Source organism: Patella vulgata, chromosome 3 (assembly GCF_932274485.2).
Source record: "Patella vulgata chromosome 3, xgPatVulg1.2, whole genome shotgun sequence".
Classification (NCBI taxonomy): Eukaryota; Metazoa; Mollusca; class Gastropoda; family Patellidae; genus Patella; species Patella vulgata.
In genome coordinates, this window is record NC_065881.2 from 41,305,846 (window position 1) to 41,327,873 (window position 22,028).

Here is a 22,028-nt window from a genome sequence, read left to right on the forward strand (position 1 = left end):
TAAAATATTCCGAGACCCCCGCCTTTAGCATTCACAGGAATTCATAATTTTTAAATTAATGGAGTAGATAGTGCAAGCAGGTAAAAAGATGATACAGATTACATGTAGGATACCTTTTGCACTTATCTCTCAATTATCTCTCAGTTTTAGAGGGCGTATAAATTAATAAAAATAAATATACTGTTACTTGATCGTAAAGTAGAAAAAAAACAAACATTTTCTGAATGTGCATTAGTGGCGTGGGATAAGAATTGGATTCTGTCAGTCCACTTTTTTTGTAAAAATTGGTGAATTAAAAAATATACGCAACCTGCCCGGGCCTTTGCGCCGTGGGCCCCCAGATCGTCCTCGTTCCGTTTGAGGGTCTCGTCACCGTCAGGGTATCTCGGCAGGTAATCGGGGCCTAGTCCGGGCCACACTGATCAGCAGTGAATTTTCGCTAGGCCGCTACAATCACTGATAAGGATGACATCGATGCGTCTTATGAGTCCCAAATATTAACTTTTTTCTTCCGTCAAATTAAATTCTAAAATATTTTATTTTTCATTTATTAGAAAAATAAATAAAGACGTTTGAATTATTTGTATGTAAAAATCATTTCCTATTTAGTGTAAATGGGTATTAAAATAAGTAAAATTCACCATTTAGCCCAAATCAGTAACTTCTTATGTAAACAATGCACGAGATATTGAGCCAATGATTGACGCCGCGTGATGTGACGTCACGTGTCGAAACTATCATCTGTTATCAGAGATATTAGAAGATCTCTTTGGAACAGATTGAGTCCAGGCCTGTAGAACGCTTCAATCATTGTCGTGCACGCGGTTATCCATCGCAGGGGTGGATCCAGGCATTTTTGCAGGAGGGGGTTGGCCAGGTTCCTGTTAAGGAAATTTGACACTTAAATTGACAATGCACGATGCTATCACCGTCTCCAAATTACGTATACATACATACACACTGAGCTTTTTAAAGAGAGAAATCCAACACCCGGTTTGGTGTCAATTTTTATTATGAATTAATAGAATCACATTGTGATTCAATTTCATTGATGGAAAAAAATAATTGTGATATCACATAGCTGAGCGGGGGGGGGGGGGGGGGGCGTCTCGGCATCGCTCTAGGTAGGCTGACTGGTATCCGATCATTAAAAACGAAACTGAAACTTTACTTTCGTCTTCGTTTTGTTAGGCGCTATAAATATCTCGATGTTTTTCAATATTTTTGCCAATTGAGCTTGTTATCCTTTCGGCCATACCACCATTTCTAGCAAAGTTACCCCAGATATACGCCACAATGACGCTACATAATATTAGATACTATGTATCTTTCAAAAATTTCGAACCCAGGGGCAGACCCCACCCCCTTTTCGATAATATGTTTGTCACAGGGACGTTGGAGCAAGTTGGACGTATTAGTATTGACTGGGCAACCTGCTCTAAATGACGTCAGGCTGGTTCCTACGTCACTGCGCTATTCTGACTTCCATAGAAATATAAATTTATATATTTCTATGCTGACTTCAATATAGTGACGTAGGAGCGAGTCTGCCATGACGTATTAGAGCAGGTTATCCAGTCTAGTATTGTGATCCATTTGTGTCAGTTTCTAGATCCCAAATATCAGTGATTTAGATCATTTAATGTAATATCTCTATTCTTCATTTTATAAAACGGAAACATTTACTATTCGTCCCAATATGTGGTTTAATGATTCAATTTTAGAAGCCAAAAGGGACCGTAATAAGGCTGAACATCTGTGGCGGAAAACAAATCTACATGTCCATAAACAGATTTATAAATGTTTAAAAAACAAGACGCTAAAATTAAATTTTACTCTAATAGAATATAAAATGGTGAAAACTAACAAAAGGACCTGTATAAAGTTGTGAATTCCCTTTTGGATCATAATGCTGACCGGACTATTCTCCCTGACAATGACAATGACACTGAACTCACGAATTTATTCTCTGATTTCTTTCAAATAAAAATAAAGAAAATACGAACTGAACTTGATGATTTAAATAAAACTATTGACTTTAACGCTCATGATTTTGATAAGTTAGAAAATTCTGTTTATTTAGAAAATTTTAACATGGTTAGTGAATCTTTTGTTTTAAAGCTAATTGAGCCGTCTGCTCCTAAATCTTGTTCATTAGACCCTGTTCGGACTCCTGCTCTTAAGGACTGTCTAGACGAAGTTATTCCAGTTTTTACCAATATTATTAATTCTTGTATATCATCCACTACTATTTCCAACGTCAAACAAGCTTATGTTACCCCTTTAATTAAAAAGTTTACACTGGATTCTAATGTTTTTAAAAATTACAGACCTGTCTCTAACTTATGTTTTATTTCTAAAATATTGGAGAATTTATTGCTTCTCAGATAAAGGCCCATCTAGATGATAACTGTTTGTATGAACCATTTCAAAGTGCTTATAAAACAGGATTTCAAATGATATTTTGATGGAAATGTACATTTTAAATTTTATTAGATTTATCTGCTGCTTTCGACACGTTGGATCATTATATTCTTTTACGTAGACTTCATTTTAAATTCGGTATTTGTGGCTCTGCATTAAATCTTTTAGAAAGCTATCTTGTGGGTAGAAAACAGTGTATTTTAGTTAATTGTAAATCGTCTTCTGAATCTGTTTTGTCATCTGGGGTTCCTCAAGGTTCCGTTCTTGGTCCTATTTTATTTACTCTTTATACGTCACCATTAGGTGATATTTTCAGAAAATATGGTCTCAGCTTTCATTTGTATGCAGATGATACTCAATTATATATTTCATTTACACCTAATTGTCCATCTTCTTTCAATTTATCAAAATTGCAACTTGAGAACTGTATTAGTGAAATTAGAAAATGGATGTCAAAGAACTTACTAAAATTGAATGATGATAAAACCGAATATTTGTTATTAGGCTCAAGGCATCAATTAAGTAAATTTGTACATGATAACCTCTAGTTGTAATTGGTAATTGTGATATATTTCCATCTTATTTTGCTCGTAGCATTGGCGCAATCTTTGATAGTTTTATGCTTCTGGGAGCTCAAGTAAATAATATTTGTAAATTGTGCTATTTTAATATCAGAAATATAGGTAAAATACGTAAATTTGTAACTGTATATATATAGAGGCCACTAAGTCACTTGTTAATTCTCTAGTTACTTCTCGATTAGATAACTTTAATTCACTATTAGTTGGTTTACCTTTAAAGGGCGCACTATAAATATGCTGTAATAATAATAATCATAAATTATCCCTGTACCACACTTTACCAAATAAGTTTTGACTGCCGTAACAGTGTAATTTGGAGGTACATGGGAACGTCATTTCATTTTGTTAAGCAATATAAATTCGACCCGAACGGCTGGTCATCTATACATTCTGCAACTTTATCAAGATTCAAGGCATTTTAATTGTCTTTAATAATATACAGCTTTATTCGATTATAGACAAATATAAACCATTGTAAACGTTAAAAGGCTATAACTGTAGTTAGAATTGATCGATTTGAAAACATTTTGACCAAAATACTATTAAATAAATGTATTTATATCAAGAACATAAAAGGCGACGAAGGGCAATAATAGTGCTAAAAAAATGGGCGAAAGGACTCATATCGAGATTATTGGTATGAAGTTGTCAGTTTGTATTCTCAATCATGGTACGAAGTTGCTACTTACTTCCGGTTAAAACATTTCCTCTTTTAACCAAACTCCGCCAAATTCGAAATAGTTGTTTTTTTTTTTTTATATTTAGCATATATTTACATTATAAAATAACGAAAGTTAATACATATTACACAGAGAACACCTTAAATTACAGCTTAAGAATAATTATCATTCGGTTTCATTACTCTTTCGTTGATATTTATAATAGATAAGCCTTCCCCTACGTGTTTTTAGAATTTGAGTACCAAGCTAGCTAGCCTAATCTAAATCTAATTCGATGTCGTGGATGAATAAGTTTTGAATTTAATATCATTCGTCATTATTAAGCAAACCCACTCAATAGGCTTTATGGTATAGCATGGAACTTGTTTCAGAACTCGGTGATGCATTTCCTCAGTCAGCAAATGTAACGACTCATCACATAGAAATTCGTCAGAATCCATGCAGGTACAGTACTTTATTTTTAATTGTTAAAGGAGCTAAATCACTAATTGACACAAATGGGTCGCAACGCATATAATAATGTAATTCTGTATGACTGTATATAAACTGATTTACATTCAGTCGTTTCCGTTTTTACTCTTAATTTCAAAACAGTTATGTTCGGTGAAATATTCCAGAAGTCTCAATTGAATGTCAATTTCTAGCGTCTGGTTATTCCAGTCTACATAGTATTTATTGCACATGCTCTCCAGATAAGAATATGGGGTCACCGTTTGACATGACTTGTGGAATATCAATCTGTTTCACAGAGAATTACGAGTCTAGTGATAAATCTCTGTCAAAGATGACTGCCTTAACACGTGCTGTCACAGCACGCGACGTCAATCATTGGTCGAATGGCGCGTGCATTGTTTACATAAGACGTTACTGCTTCGGAGAAAATGCTGCATTTTAGTCATTTTAATACCCATTTACACTAAATAGGAAATAATTTTTACCTACAAATACGTCAAACGCCTTTATTTATTTTTCCAATACATAAAAAAAATGTTTTAGAATTCAATTTGTCGCAGGAAAAAAGTTAATATTTCTGGCTCATTAAGCCACATCGATGTCATCCTTATCAGTGATTGTAGCGACCTAGCAAATATTCACTGCAGATCAGTGTGGTGGAATATGTCTAGCCTCGTTCTTCGTATCCCTTGTTACAAATGGGACTGAAACGCATTATGGTACACGATTCATGTACCAATGGTAATATGTTTATTTTGTCTTAAATATTGGACACCAGAAGACCATTTTTTCCCGGTAAGATCACAACATCATTGTTGATTTAAATTGACAAATAATTTGTGTTTTCAATGTCGAAGACTTTGGATTAGTGTTGAAAATTGGATCGAGATTTATGATCTGAATACTTTTGTTGGCTATCCGAATACTATTCGGATAATTCGAAGACGTGAAATTCTTCAACAAAATTACATCAAAATACCGGTACTCATAATTTCTTACTTGTTTCAATGTTTATTCGAGTGTCTGTGTATGCCGAGTATGAAATCGTAACTTTCGATTTGCAAATTGTTTGAGCTGCGAAGAAAAAAACGTGCCTACCTTTAGCCGTAATTATTAAGACTATCTATGACATCCCAAAAAATCAATTAGGTTATCCGCACCCTCCCACTTATCATTTTTCTCAATCAACGCGAATGAAAAAAGTAAAATAAAATCATGTGCCATTTATTCCGCCAAGATCGTTTGCCTCATTCTGATAATCTACTACTATTGAACCAATCAGTGAGTGGAAATATACGTGACCTAGGTCTTTATGAATAAATTTCATTGTGGGAAGTCAAAACACGGTCTAAACTTGTATGCCGTAAACTAGCGCAGGAAATGAATGAATATTTTTTTTATTTAGACTACTGTTTTCGTTGCACTGCATTAATAATTTTATTAGTTACTATCACTAAATAATACGCATAATGTTGACATTTATGCTCATAGCTGCGTACGTGATCAATTGCATTGGGGAAAATTTCAAAGTAATTATTATTATTATTATTATTGTTCAATTTATATAGCGCTTCATTACACGTCAGATGTAAAAATAGCTAAATGTAGAGCATACGGAATGTCAGAATATATTGTAATGGATAGTAAAATGAATCGGATAACCCTTATTTTGTATCTGTTAACGAATATCGAAATAGTAGTTTCAACACTACTTGGGATGATATTGAATTAGAGACTTGGCTACTTTAATATAATAGAAGTAGTAGTAGTAGGGACAACCATTGATGTTCGGACATCTGTATATATTTTTTTATGTTATTTGAATAGATATCACATCGAGTGTTAGCTGCAATTTGTAGCCGTTATAATTCTTACCTACAGCTACAATTCATACAGGCTATTCGAGGCTTTAAGCAAGTAAAATTAGGTTCAATTGCAAAATTTTCAACACATATCACAGTTTGCATGGTAATTAAGTTACAAATAGTGAAGAGTGGAACACTGAAATCATAATCTTAATCTGAACTTTTGAGTGACATGAAACCATGTGATTTTAGTTCGGCGGCCATTTTAAAATGAACAGAAATTTTGCATGGCAGTTGGGTTTAATCAAATCATATAATTATACGGCAAGGTTTCACCTTTATTTCAATAGGAATTGGTTTATTATATGTTAAGGTATGTACAGTACAGTTTGGAGTCAGTGTAATGGAGTTATAGGTCAGTAACTTTTTGTAGTCAAATGACTCCAAAACTTGTTCAAAGGAAGGCCTTTTCTAGTCGAGTGTTTGATGATAATTGTTATCAACCTACAGTTATCTCACTAATCTCAGTCCAAATTTGTAATTTGCAGGTAAACATGACGCGGGTACATGGTACACTTTTGAGCCAATTAATTTTGTAGTTTATTATGAAAACTATAGAACAGTAAAATGTTATGTAAGAAATCTTTTTATTGGCTTTTATATAAATAGATTGTTGTATCAACGAAAACGCCTATTGAAGTTCAGCAATTTCTGTTAATTATGTCTAGAGTTATGGCCCTTGTTTCACTTTCTGAACCCTCTAACAACAAAAGTTACAATCTGATCTGTGTGAAATTTATATGCATTATTTAAATTAGTAAAACGAAAAAACCTGTAAAATTTTAACAATTTCAGTAAATTACTTTCAGAGTTAAGGCCCTTGTTTCTATTTGTAGAGCCTCGTGAACCCTCAAACAACAAAAATTATAATATGATCTGTATAAAATTGTCTTGTAAATATGTCAATTACCCATGTACAAAAGAATAAATATGCGACAACCCTTGTCGACTGCTCAAATGATTTAGCGTCCATTCCATATGTACAGGTAAAACCAGATAGTAGTTAATAATTAAATAAAAATAAGTTATTGTAATTGTCTAGGGGCGGGCGATGTTTCAATATTTTGCTTTAGTACTTAATCGGCAAATGCTATGACATCATTAGATGAACAAAACGAAATTCAAGAAATGGGTCAAGATCCTGGCGGGCGGTGACAATACGTCAGTGTCAACTCAATCTGGTCCCAACCTATTACCTCAGCGCCAAGTTTGGTTATATTTCCGGTACAATGATTCCGACAAACAGCATACAGCTATTCTCTGTCGATTTTGTTTGCGAACAGATGGAGCTAAAGGAGGGCATAAGACAGACCATTATCAATGTGTAAATTCTTAGATTAAAATATTATTTATTATTCTGGGTAATACTTGTTTCTAATTTATGTGCAGACAAAATTCAATCTGACATGTAGGGGCTAAAGCGACCCCCTATAACCCTATTTACATTTGTATATCGACCTTTCATCCCGGATAAACAAAAAACAATATAAAAAGGGGATACACCGGCCATAATTATGGTATATAACGATTATTTCATAAACAAACATAGTTATATTGCAATATGAATACTGAAATATCACAATGTTGAAAATAGCATTTATCTCCAATACCTATACTGTATTACTAATACTACTTCATATAATATTTATATAATATTGACATTTGTTTTCCCAATAAAAAATAGCCTTCCTAATACTATATAATGTACCACATATATTCTTCAAAAAAAGTAGGGGATATTGAAATGCAAATACCTATGCAGGTTGTGGGATGATAAATAGTCATGGACACTTGACATGCTTTTAGAGTATGTTCACAGATGAAGAACGTATCGCCCCCAACAGAACCACTGAGCTGCATGTGCGACACGCGATAGCGCCATGCAGGTGGGAGGGGTACATTGTCAAATTTGACACTTCAAGGAAGGATTGATGAAAACTGCTGCGTGCTGGTTTATTCTATCCATGTTTGCTTTCCTATCGGTTCTTGCATAAGATTTACTGTTTAGCGTATCTTTGCTTTAGTGTGTTACGTTTAATTTGATCAGGAGACGTGTTCGTCAACGTCCACCGACAACACTGCAAGAATTGGCCGTAGCACTGCAAGAGGAGTGGGTCAGATTGCCCCAAATCGTGATTGGAATGTTGATTAGGAGCATGCCACGACGAATTGCTGAATGTCTGAGGATTGGTGGAGCAATTACTCCTTATTAATACAGTAATCAAAAACATCTATTTTCACTTTTAACAGTGTATTTCTTTGCGAGTGAAATGGGGCTGTCAGATAAGCCGCCCATATGGACTGTTTATGTTCATGTGTAGGCAATTGGCCTGTTATTAACATACACTGGTTACCTCTAATAAAAACAGCAGTGCATTTCCGCAGTTTTATATTGTTTCTGAATATCCCCTACTTTTTATGAAGAGTATATATATACCATTTAATTTCAATCTCAAATAGTTAAGTTCCAAAGCAGTGGTACAAGAATGTTCCTGAAGCAACGACTGCGAGTTTTGCAAACAATTCCAGAACTTATAGCTACGTTATCTAAAGACACGTGAACAATAGTGTCCAATCAGAGGTTGTGTGTGACATAGTGACCTCCATGGAAACCTTGACATTAAACGAACTTTGAACTTTGCAACTCGATTATCACAGGTAGGCATTTTAGCTTGAAAGTGCAAGACTTGGTATTCGCAGTGATCGAGGAATCTGATAGGTTCACAAGCTGGCCTTTTACCCAATCGAAATTAGTGCTGAAATATTCAGGGTATTACGTGAAGGCCTTGATAAGAATATGTACATAGTTAAAGTGAGATCAAGCCTTCTATTGAAGATGTTGTACTAGATTTTAACAGGACACTAGGTTAAATCCTTGTTTAATACCAATAGCTCAGCTTTTAAATTTTGGTGCTGATGATTCAACTCTTCAATAATATGTGATATAATGTGTTATTTTTCAGTACTGCAAGAGCTTCTATGATTAAAGACCATGTATTGGTATTACTAAAGAAACAAACAATTGCTTATGGTGATTTTACTATCAACCAATTTGAAGATCCATTTTTAACAGACAATGTTAAGTCTGTCTCATTAACTGACACAGATATTAATTGTTCAGATCAGAAGGTAACATGATAATGACATTTGACGAAATAGTATTTCTTCAAATCTCAAATATTTTGACTTTCAATAACAATAATACTGTACCTCAAACTAAAGGGGAAATGGCTTACTCAGCGCTTAATAGAGTAGTAATTTGAATTTTAGAAATTGAATCGTCTACAGAGTAGAAAGTACATGTAAACTGGGTTTGTTGCCACCATGAGGCTCACCATGAGGAACTTATTATTAAATTACTTTGTAATTATTCAAGCTAGGACTGTTACTTAAATTATCTCAAACATTTCAGGCTATTGATCTGTGCAAAAGTAATCTCAGTTTACATGTATTTCAACTACATGAAGATGGTCCAGGTCAGGAAGAAATAGAAGATGAGGAGCTGGCGGCTGCGAATCATTGGTTGTTACCATCAACAGATTTTGATGGTTTATGGGATAGTTTAGTTTTTGATGATGATGTTAAGGGCAAGGTAAACTTTTTCACTATTTGTTGCAGTGGTTTAGTTTAATATGTTTAAATATGTCAGTGACAATGAAAACAACCTTAAAAATGGACCTGTTAGTAGTATCAAAATGTTATAGTTTAATCCAATCTAATTAAAATATAGATCTATATTTCGTTTCATTTTTTATACTTTCGATGGCCTACAATACATGTAGATCTAACAAGTTATAGTGGGAGTTCACGTTCTATGACGTCAGGTACCAAGCAAGCAACATTTGACCCGATTACGTCAGTCATTTGATTAACCAATTAGCGACCGCCATGTATTTTTTATCTACTTTTGCTTTGTTTTGATTACTATTGGCGCTAATGTCTACCCACAGTTCCGCGCAAAAAAGGTCAAACGCTCGATTCGACAGACCATTTGATTGGCTAACCCCTCATTTCAAGCAGAACCAAGTATAGTAAAGACAAGTAAAAGCGAAATTTTGAACTATAAAAACGAAACGAAATTGGATCTGTGTTTTAATCAGATTGAGTTTAATCGTGATACAAACTATTATTAGAATTGCAACAATGGAATTCAATTTTTGTTTTTGATATTTCAGTTATTGAATTACTCAACGACGACACTTTTATTCTCCGATAAAAAAGTTGATAGTAATGTTATATCATGGAATAGAGTAGTGTTACTACATGGTAAGTAATGTCTGCACATATTTATAAATTTAATTTCATTTCATGATAATGTTTTTTTAAACATTGTGCAAATGTATTTAGTTTTAAAAATCTTTGCTGTGGTATTTCAAATTTTTACAATTGGTGACATATTCAAAATACTGATTCTAAATATGTATAAAATAATTATTAACATTGTTTTGTAGGTCCCCCAGGTACAGGAAAAACATCTTTATGTAAAGCTATAGCACAGAAACTATGTATCAGATTATCAGATAAATATTCTTATGGTCAATTTATAGAAATCAATAGTCATAGTTTATTTTCAAAATGGTTTTCAGAGGTAGTTTCACTTTTTATACACCCACATTGAAATGTAGTTGTATCTTGTCATCGCCCCCCGCCCGTCAATTACTTCATGACCTGTTACACTTGATCAGTTTTTCGCATCATGTAAATGTTCTTATTACCTACAAAAGAATAAATATGAGCCATCGTTGGCACATGTTTCATGGCCTGGCAGCCTATCTTTACACTGTAGTAATGAATTGTCAAGATACATGATTGATTCTGTACACTTATGTGATATACTATTCAAAAAAAGTAGGGGATATTTGATTTTTAATTGTTATTAAAGTCACCTAATGAAACTGACGAAGAAACAAATGACAAAATGAAATGAAGTTCACATTCATCGATTTATTCCAAATGATCGTTAGACTAAGTAAGGCACAGACTGACCATTATAAGGGTAAAATGATACCCGGGGTCAAACAGCAAAGTTACCACAGCATCACAACCAAGTCAGTAACGGGTAAATCCTCCTCTGTTTGCCAAACAAGCATTGATCCGACGTAGCATACTCCTAATGAGACGTCTAAGGTCATTTTGGTCCAGATTGTCCCATTCTTGTTGCAACGCAGCAGCAAGTTCTTGGACATTGGCAGGACGTTGTTGACGTTGACGTAACCTCTGTCCAAGCATGTCCCAGACATGCTCGATGGGGGAGAGGTCGGGACTCAGTGCTGGCCAAGGTAACGTGGTGATGTTCTGTTGTTGGAGGTAACGTGTAACGATCCTGGCACTGTGACATCTTGCGTTGTCATCCTGGAAGATGAAACGGCGGCCATGACGTCGTGCGAACGGCACAACATGGACTGCCAAGATGTTGTCCCGGTAGTACTGGCCTGTAACACGCCCTGCAACAACATGTAAAGCCGTTCTTCCAGCAACAGTGATGCCTCCCCACACTATAACAGAACCACCCCCAAATCGATCATGTCTGATGACGTTAACGTCTTGGAAGCGCTCGTTTCGACGACGCCACACCCTCCTACGTCTGTCCAAAAAATCAACAGTGAACCTTGACTCATCTGAAAACATCACATTGCTCCAGCAGCGATTATCCCAGTGTTGACGATCCCTACACCAACGACGTCTTGCCTGAATGTGATGATCTCTCAAACAAGGGATCACGCGAGGACGTCGGGCGCGAAGGTGACCCCTATGCAGTCGATTCCGAATCGTCTGGCCACTCACTCTCACACCAGTGTCTGTCTGATTTGCTGTGATGACACGATTTCTCAAGGCCAAGGTACGGATAAATCGATCCTGGGCTTGAGTTGTCGCCCTTGGTCGACCTGAGCGTGGTCTGTCCTGTACAGATTGTGTATCACGGTATCTGGACCATAGCCTGCTTATGACAGACTGAGAAACATTCATCGTCCGCGCCACAACCGCCTGTGTTGTGCCGATCTGTAGCATGCCAAGGGCACGTAACCTTTCATTTTGGGTAAGCCGACGCATATCAAAATTTGTTTTCTGGTCACTAAAACAATTAAACTGATGTTTCCACCCTGGAATTCAATGCCACAATGACTGTAACATTCAAAGTCAGAGTCGTGCAAATCTTGGGTTGGACCCCCATGATGATCCCAAGCATCACCTGCATTCCATGCGGTAGCTATTGGTGCGTTTGGTCGTCACATGTAACTGGAAATGTTTCTTCTGTTAGGTTCTATAGTGACTTTTTTCGTAGTCATTTGCATATTTTAGTATTATGCCCCAAAATCAAATATCCCCTTTTTTTTTTGAATAGTATATAATAATCCAACATGATGTACAATGTACTTATTTTTTTGGTGCTATCAGTTTGCTCTATTACATTTTGTGAAGAACACTAACATATTTGGAAAACACCCACAAGCAATAGGACACAACTACAACTATTTTTGTGCATGCAACTGAAGTCGAAATGTGAATGGTTTAATACATTTTGTCTCACATCTGTCCACTATACAAGCTAGGAATTTGATCCTGCAATAGTATCTGGGGCTTCCTCACCTCATGTGTTTTCTCTCCATTCTTTGGTTTCTTCCACATTAATTAATAAAAGAATGACACACAAACCAAGTGTTATTTCAAGAATAACCAAGTTCTATTAAGTGGACATTATACCCTATTTTTTCTCTTTTTCAGTCAGGTAAATTAGTAATGAAGATGTTTCAGAAAATACAAGAAATAATTGATGATCCTGATGCCCTGGTCTTTGTCCTTATTGATGAGGTATCCAGGCGTATTTATGCTTCTAAATTTAATTCAGATAAAATTATTTGAAAGACATAAGGCCAAAAAAAAAATATTCTGTTTCCGGTAACCTGACCGACCCATTATAAAACCTGCCGACTCTTAAAATTTTTTAGTGTCAAGAGAAATAAAAAACTTTTTTGTTCAACGAGCGACCGTCAAGAATACTCTAAGCCTGCCGGATTCGTGAAAATGCCATTACTATTTGTTGCTATAAATGTAACCGTTCTATTTGAATCTGCATTTACCAATCGGAATAGGCGGGTACTGTACAGCGAACGATTATTAAGAACTGCCATACTGATGACGCGAGATTGCTAACTGATGTGAAAATCGAGACTACAGGTTTCGTATAGATTTACCACTGCACATTCCGAAAAGCTACAATCCTCACAACCTTCGTTCTAATAAGTAACGGCACGCAATTGGACAAAAACAAGTGAACATATATTTCAAACAGGTGGATAGGATCTGCTTGATTGGTATTTAAAACAAGACAAATAAATTTATTACGGACCTAATTTGCATGTTCTTTCCCTTGAACAAAATGGCCTCCCAACGCTTTTTTTTTTTTTTAGCATAGACTGATTAAAAAGTCCATCTGCCCCCTAAGAGTATATTTAAATCATAATCCACCAATATATTCGTGCTTCATAAAATTGAAGATTTTTACACAGAATATTATGCTACAGTAGATCTATTAGATCTAACAATGTAACATTTAAAAAAAAAACCGAAAAAAACCCACTTACCTACCGACCCTACCCTATTTTCCATCCGTTACTGGAAACAGAACCCCTTTTTTTTGGCCTAATGTATTTAGAGGTGTCACGTTTTATGTACTTAACTCAATTACTGCATTCAATAAAATTTGCCTTTTAGGTTGAAAGTTTAACAGCAGCTCGTAAAAGTTCTATGGCTGGTACAGAACCATCAGATGCTATTAGGGTTGTGAATGCTCTTCTTACACAAATAGATCAAATTAAAAGGTTGGTAAAGGTTTGAAGTCTTAGACAAACATTTATTTGAGATAATTTCCAAAGGAAATCTTAAAATGAGGTGAATAAAATGCTTTATAGTGATAGATAGTGAAAATTACATCACATATCTGTCATTCAACATTAACAGAATTTGTTGCAATTTTGCGGTTAAATTGTATCAATATTTGATTAATTGATACATGAATTTTAAAAATATACATGTATTTCATTTTTATCTTTACAGATTTCCTAATGTTTTAATATTAACCACTTCTAATGTAACAGGAGCTATAGATATGGCTTTTGTAGATAGAGCAGATATCAAACAATATATAGGACCACCATCTCCTGCAGCTATTTATAAAATATTTCATTCCTGTCTCAATGAACTAATGAGAGTAGGTAGATTATGTAATATCACATTGATAAGGCCATACAAAAGAAGTGTTCAGGTATTCCGATACCGCCACATCACTGCATAGTATCAAATGCTGCATGTTCAGATTTCCTGTGGTACAGGGAAGTAACTATCAAACATTTCCATTTTAAACCTCATTATCATGTACACAACCTAATGTTATTGACAATCCTAAATGACACTGGATAATCATAAACTAGCACAGAATAAAAAAAATACAACCCTCCTTCATCCAGATTTTTTGGAAGGATTGTCTGAGAACCAGAATATTTTTTTCATATGGCCTAATGTTTTACGATTTTGTTTCCTTTGACTAAAATTAATGCTAGTTTTGTCAAAATCCTGATCTTTCTACCAAGTGTATCAACAAAATGGACGGGATCTAGTAGTTTCGATTTCATTAGTCTGCGTCATAAAAGAAGGTAGAAACGGACTGAAATATTAAAAAATACTAATAATTATGATTAAACATACATTATGCAAGAGCTAAATCTGCCTACTGCAGATCTTTCTTTAGGCCTGACTGAAATGTTTTCTAAAAAATTAATTAGACATTACTGTCTGAACCATCGTAAATTTTAAACAGACTTCTTCGATTATGAGCAAACTACTATATTATTTCCGTTGTGCAAAAACTGTTCAGAATTTTGCGTCTCTTTAACACAGTTAATTTCCGAAAATCCCGGCTTCGTTTTGAAATTCACAGGGCAATGTATCCATACAATTGTACTCTTCAGTTATTAACTAAAGGCCTATATTAATCACAAGTACAACTCCATTTTAAAATACACAGAGAATGGAGTTTTCTGATGGCATTTCGTAGATCGTGATCTTGCCAATCAACGCTTTGAATTCTATTGTATGCTACACAGATGCAGTGAAAATGGTTAAATTTAGCGCAAAACTTGCCTGAGTTTTTCCCACAGTCTGCATAATTAACACACAAGACCCAATAATACACGCAATCTGAGATACATCTTTTGACAAGTGATTTTTTGTTTTAAATAGATTTTTATAAAGACGATAAACGATGTTTAGACATCCAGAACTGTTCTGTTTCGATTTCGGTATCTGTCGAATAAGTAAAAAAAAGTAATTTAATCAGGAATATTATTGACGTGAACAGTCGGAACGTGAATTAAATATGGAAATTATTGAGAAGCGTTAGCCTTTTTTCATAGTTTTTGTGGTAATCATAAAACTTTGAAAATGGACTAATAACCACACAGCATTGGGATTATATCCCGCATTATGAAATATTATCAATTAAAATTATGAAATAAAGTGTATTTATTTATAAATGTTGGCCACAGAGTTGCATATAATTGACAGGGATGTAGGGCCTAATATAATTTATTAAAATATATATAATATACAGGGTATTTACAATTATGGGGTGATGATGATGTGGAAAGCAATATTTACGAGTATTTGTGTAATCTGTGTTATATTCATTGTGAATAAAATTTAGTAGACTGACAATCAATTGTTTCCAAATTAATTTTATTGTCTTCAGATGCCATTTTTGTTGCCCAAACTCAGACACATAGCCAAGTTTTTAATAACAATTATTCAGTAGTTTGTTCACAATCGACGAAATTCGTTTATAATTTACCATGGTTCAGGCAGTAATTAACTGATCAAGGCCATAATCAACTATTGCACACATAATCTAATTATGTCTTGTCAAACTTTCAAAGGCTAATATCTTCGCTCGCAATAGAGTAATTTGACTGAAACGTTTAAATTATTAATTTTACATTATCTATTTTCGAACTATTATAGAAAGAATGGCTAGCTCCTTATCTAAATCTTACATAATGTATCTTTAACCCAACCTTATCCTTTGAAATCTCAGTGATCACGACGACAGACAAATTTTCAATGGCCATCAGTGAGTGGTACATTGTATCACTAAAAGTCCCTTTTGCTTAACATGCTGAATGGTGCACCATCTCCAGAAATTTGTGTTACCATACAGTGTACAATTAATGGTGCATCATCTCTAGAAATCATTTAGACAGATGTGATGCCATCCTTTGAAGTTGACATACAAGCAATATGACAATGATACATTATTTATACTTGATGAAATATTGGACTCGCATGACAATTTCATTGAAATGCATGTGCAAGATAATGTTTGTATTTTAAGTTGTTTAATGATCTCAAGTAAGACATTGCTTTATTATTGATACAACATTCAGTCTAACATCCTTGTGCATTATCAATATATTACTGATACTTAATGTCTTGCTCTTGACCATCAAACGACACACAATATATATGTATGCTGCAGCATAACTAGAAATTATTCTAACCATGTATAATGCTTCAATATTAGTAATAATAATTCCACCTCAACGGTTAGTGAAGTAGCATCACCAAAGATTTTAATATGTGAGAAACACTATGTGTGGTTTAATGGTCGAGAGCGAGACATTAAGTAATATATTGTAACAACATGAGGGTCTTGAGGCCCGAATGTTTTTACAATATATTACGCAATGTCTTAAGCTCGAGACCATTAAACAACTTAAAATACAGACACTTGCACGTGCTTTGCAATGAAATACGTCACTCGAGTTGAATATTTTACCAAGTTACGCTTGGCACATTGCCCGTACGATTATTTGAAATAATGGTACTCCAACATCAAAGGATGACGTCACATCTGTATTTTAAGTTTACATAACACTCAATGTTTATATTATAGACTGGTGTTATATGTCCAGCACAACAATTATTGGATTTAAGATCGCTAGAAATAATGAGGTTTATAGAAAATGAAGCCACAAGTGTTAGTTTACAACTTAGAAATATTGCATTGTGAGTATTATTATGTTTATTTATATTCTAAATTATCAAAATGTTCTCCCTTCCATTTTAAGATGAACCCATGAGTGAAATTCTTGCTAAAATGTTGTTATCATTTTTCCATGTGAGTAAAAAAAAATTAAACAAGGCACATCAGAAAATATTGTTCTCAATAGCATTTGTAAAACACTTAATGTTATAATAATTTACTGCTTTAAAATGACTAGCTTTTATATGCTTTATGGTTTACATGTGGCAGGTGTATTCACTTGTAATATTTATACACCCACATTGAAATGTGGTCGCATATTGTTGTTGCCCCTGTCTGTCTGGCGTCCACAATTGCTTGTGGACTCTCTAGAGGCTAAAGTTAATATCCAATTGACTTTAAATTTATACACAGTGTTTAAGGTCATGAGACGAAGAAGCCTGTTGATTTTTTACCGATATCCGATAATTACTGCCAGAGTTATGGCCCTTGATCACTTTGAAATATTGGGGATGCTCGATTGTCAGTCCGGAACGTCCTGAATTGACAGAATCGCAATCAAGTGATACAGAATTCAGTCCTGTCACAGTTCTGCCAGTCCCAACAGCTGAGGTGGTGTGAGTAGAATTGTGACGTATTTTAAATAGCAAATATGTTTCAGCTGCCATGATTGGTTGAGATATTTTTTGTGCAGTCGGCACATGCGTTGTACTCCGAAATTCTCCTGTTCACTCGAATGACACTATTTTCAGAATTGAGAGAATTCAATTCCGGAACGTTCAATCGAGCATCCCCATCTTGTGGACAATCTAGAGGTTCAAGTTAATATCCGATTGACTTTAAATTTCTACACATTGTTTTTAGGTCATGAGAAGAAGAATCCTATTGATTTCTTTGAAATATATTTTTGATGCTCTAGAGGCTAAAAATAATGTCCGATTGACTTTAAATTTATACACCGTGTTTAAGGTCATATGAGATGCAGAAGCCGATTGATTTTCAACGATTTCCAATAATTACTGCCAGAGTTATGGCCCTTGACCTCTTTGAAAAATTTTGTAGAAGCTCTAGAGTCTAAAGATAAAATCTGATTGACTTTAAACTTATAGACAGTATTTAAGGTCATGAGACCACAAATCTTATTCATTTTCAATGATTTCTGATAATTACTGCCAGAGTTAAGGCCCTTGATAACTTTGAAAAGTCTTGTGGAGGCTCTAGAGGCTAAAGTTAATATAAATTGTTTATATGGAAGGATAACGTTGCCAATGTTATTTCAATGTTCACGGTGCAAAATGCATATGTCAGCAGTTCAAAATAGGTATTTTAGTTTTATAATTTGCAATTTCCATTGCTCCACAATACCATTGTCACAGTGTTAAAATGCAGAATACACTTTTCAATGGTACAAAATAATAAAGTGCTTGTGGGCATCAATTTGTATTTTGGCAACTAATGGCAACCTATGTTTCTTTTTATAGAAAAAGTCAGGGATTAAGTGGTCGTACTCTCAGGAAATTACCTTTCATTGCCCATGCCATGTTCATTCAGGTACAGTATTTTTCCATCAATCAATGTATTTCAAAATTTAATTACCCTCCTATGAGAATAATAAGGTGAAATCTATTTGACCCAAAGTTATTTATATTTGCAAATATTTTGCTTATGGACTATACTAATTGAAATTTAAACAGCTGCTACTAGATTATTGGAAAGCATTTGCCTGCTCTGGAGGATCATTGCAATGTTGGTATTTTGTCCTTTCCCATGTTAGTACTTTATTCAAATCGATCTCTTATTATTGTCCCCAGCCTTTCGAAGAAAGCAAGGGACTATTAAAATGGGTTCGTCTGTCTGTCTGTCCGTCCGTCACACTTTTTAGAACACAATAAATCTCTTTATTGAGATAGAATGTTCAAAACTTGGTGTAGGTGTTTATTAGGTCAATGCCTTGATGGAGTTTGAAGATGAGCATTTTCTGCTTAGGGTAAGCAGAGATAAGCAATTTGATTAGTTGGTGCTTTAGGACACGCACTAATGTCCACAAGAAAGTATACACTGTGCATTTTGTCCTGCTTCAAACAAAGTCGTTTTTCCTCTGTATGGGGTATTTGGGTACAATACAATGTCCATTTGTTTTGCCTTTTATTTGCTTAGAAATATTGAGTTTGGGCGCACAAGACATGTTCAGTGTAGTTTTATCACATTTTTTTGATTTAAACAAAACTTAGTCATATTTTTAGTGTGTATACTTTCTTTTGGACATTAGTATAGTTTGGAGCACAATAACTCTTTTTCTAATTGAGCTAGAATGTTCAAACTTGGTGTAGGTGTTTATTAGGTCAATGCCTTGATGGAGTTCGAAGATGACCATTTTCTGCTTAAGGTCAGCAGAGATAAGCAATTTGATTGGTTGATGCTTTGGGACACGATAACTTTAGTTTTAATTAAGTGAGAGTGATGAAATTTGGTGTATAGTTTTATTACATCAATACCTTGACTAAGTTCGATAATGAGCATTTTCTACTCAGGGTAAGCAGAGCATTAAGCAATTTGATTGGTCGAGACTTTGGAACACAATAACTCTCCTTCTAATTGAGGTAGAATGTTCAAACTTGGTGTAGACATTCATTAGGTGAATGCCTTGATGAAGTTCGGTGGTAAACATTGTCTGCTTATGGTAAGCAGAGATAAGCAATCTGATTGGTTGATGCTTTGGGGCACGATAACTTTGGTTATAATTAAGTGAGAGTGATGAAACTTTGAGTATAGATTCATTATATCATTACCTTGATAAGTTGGATGATGAGAATTTTCTGCTTCTAAGGAGCGATAAGCAATTTGATTGGTCAAGACTTTGAAACATAACAACTCTGCTTTTAATGATTTAATTGAGGTAGAATGTTTAAACTTGATGTTCATTCGGTGAATGTCTTGACCGAGTCCAATGATTAACATTTCAAGCTAAAGCTAAGCAATTTCATTGCTCGATGCTTTGGGACAAGATAACTTTGATTCTATCTGTTAGAGAGTGATGAAACTTAGTGTATAGTTGATAATCAGTTTGATTGCTTGATACTTTTGAATAAAATAAATGTGCGATTAATCGATACATGTCATCTATCAGCCTCACTGTTGGCTTATTTTAAATTTGTACTGTATGTGCTATTGGCTTCTCCGGTAGTACCTTGTAAAAGGTATATTTTTTCTGTTAAATTCTTCATAGAGTTGTATAAATATATTTTCCAATTGATTGTAATGTGGATTGCATATGTTCAAGCTATAATATGTACACAATAAAACACAAAACTTTTTATGGAAAACAATTACTGATTTTAATGGAAGTAATGTTTCAACAATAGAAACTTTGTTTCTATTAAATTCAGTCAGTTTTTGGCATTCTATTTAATGTGACCAGTTACTAAATTGTCAGTAAACAATTTATACTATACAGTTGTTGAGATATTGATTATCATTTATACATGTATAATCACCTGGATTTCTGTTTGCCATTTACATCATGTTTACCTCATGTTTACCTCTAACTTATCTATTTACAGAAAAGTACTGTAGGCTTAGAAGAATATATGTTGGCTCTGTCTAAAGCCGTTGATCACCAGTTTAAAGAAAGACAAGATTTAATGAAGGATTAATATCTATAATAATATCTTAATTTATAAAAAAAATTGATTAATTGGTACAGGATGGAAATAATAATGAAACTTTAACCTGGTGAACAATGTTTGCCAGAATTATTTTCCTTTTTGCATACCTTACACAGCAGAACTGGTTGTAAATATTAGTCTATGTACATGTCATTTGAAATGATATGGAATGGAATTTAGCATCCTACATGTACATTGAGCAAAACACCATTTGTAGAGTAGATGATGAAAAATTATGGTTTGGGAACAACCTTCTGGTATTACCAGTATTTATTGTTTTCAAGTGAACATATCCCCCAAAAGTGCCATTCTTAAAATGTACTCATAGTAAATACATAATATCAGTAAGGTGCACTGGGTATATATAGTTTCTTTTCATAATGAATTCTTACTAGTAAAGTAAATTTGATTATAATTATTTGACTTTCCTAATCTCATCATTCAGGGGATATGTTGATAATTGTTTGTACCAATTCCTCACATTATTTAGATAATTAACAAGATTTGTTGAATATTAATTTTTTTGATGAAAATGCTTAATATACTTGTACTTATTTGTGTGATAAGATTTTTATGACAAAATATAGATTTTATTGTAAATAAAGCAATGTTTACTGTTCTTCAATTTATTACACTTTGTTGTAAAGGAAATCAAGGGTTGTTAATTTTTGAATCTATTTTTCAAATTCAGTAAAACAATTGCTGACAAAAATAGCCTCACTGATTTGTAAAAAAAATTAAAGAAGCTTCACATTCCTTAAAAAATGCCCTGAAAGGAATCCCCTATTCATGCAGTATCATTTCTACAAGTTCCTACCTCAATAATTAAGCTACTTGTTTATGTAAATGGTGCAGGACGGAGGGACTGACAAGTACAGCTGTACAGATCCCTTGGCAGTTGGAATTCGATATAAGAATTGGCCATAGCGCTGCTGTCTAGGCAAAATTTCCCTCATAGCACACTGTATGCCGCATGTTATAAGCAGTGCTAGAAGTAATATTAGACTAACACTAACACTGTCGAAAATAGAAATATTTTATTCTTCTGCATATGAGCCTTGAAAGAATTTAAAGGTGCAGTCTAAGCCTGGTCTAAGCAATTATTTGAAACTTTGTCATACTTTTTCAAAGAAATACATATTTCAGCTACAATGTGGGGTTGGCGACAAATCCCAGGGTTACGCATTCATCCTCTTAAACCATAACTAAATCAAACTTATACAAGCTCTTTGTAACCAGTCCCTTCCCACAATTGTCTTAATTCTTTACAAATGAGTATCACTTGACGACTGACATGATAGACTGGAAATGCTAGTTATTTCATG

General features: G+C 34.2%; 1 protein-coding gene across 2 annotated transcripts; it reads left to right on the forward strand.

Annotated features, from left to right (window-relative positions):
- Positions 1-3,733: 3,733 nt before the first annotated feature.
- Positions 3,734-21,322, forward strand: LOC126814550 (pachytene checkpoint protein 2 homolog). Of its 2 annotated transcripts, XM_050539782.2 has the most exons (12): positions 4,043-4,129; positions 8,464-8,661; positions 8,967-9,132; positions 9,416-9,595; positions 10,179-10,269; positions 10,455-10,591; positions 12,727-12,813; positions 13,717-13,823; positions 14,059-14,212; positions 16,949-17,061; positions 18,520-18,589; positions 20,599-21,322. In XM_050539782.2, exons 3-12 carry the CDS (start codon positions 8,983-8,985, stop codon positions 20,689-20,691), a joined length of 1,182 nt encoding a protein of 393 aa, XP_050395739.1. In that variant the 5' UTR covers positions 4,043-4,129; positions 8,464-8,661; positions 8,967-8,982; the 3' UTR covers positions 20,692-21,322. The 2 variants fall into 2 exon arrangements, with proteins under 2 accessions (XP_050395738.1, XP_050395739.1); XM_050539781.2 differs by lacking the exon at positions 8,464-8,661 and having other exon boundaries at positions 3,734-4,129.
- Positions 21,323-22,028: the final 706 nt, after the last annotated feature.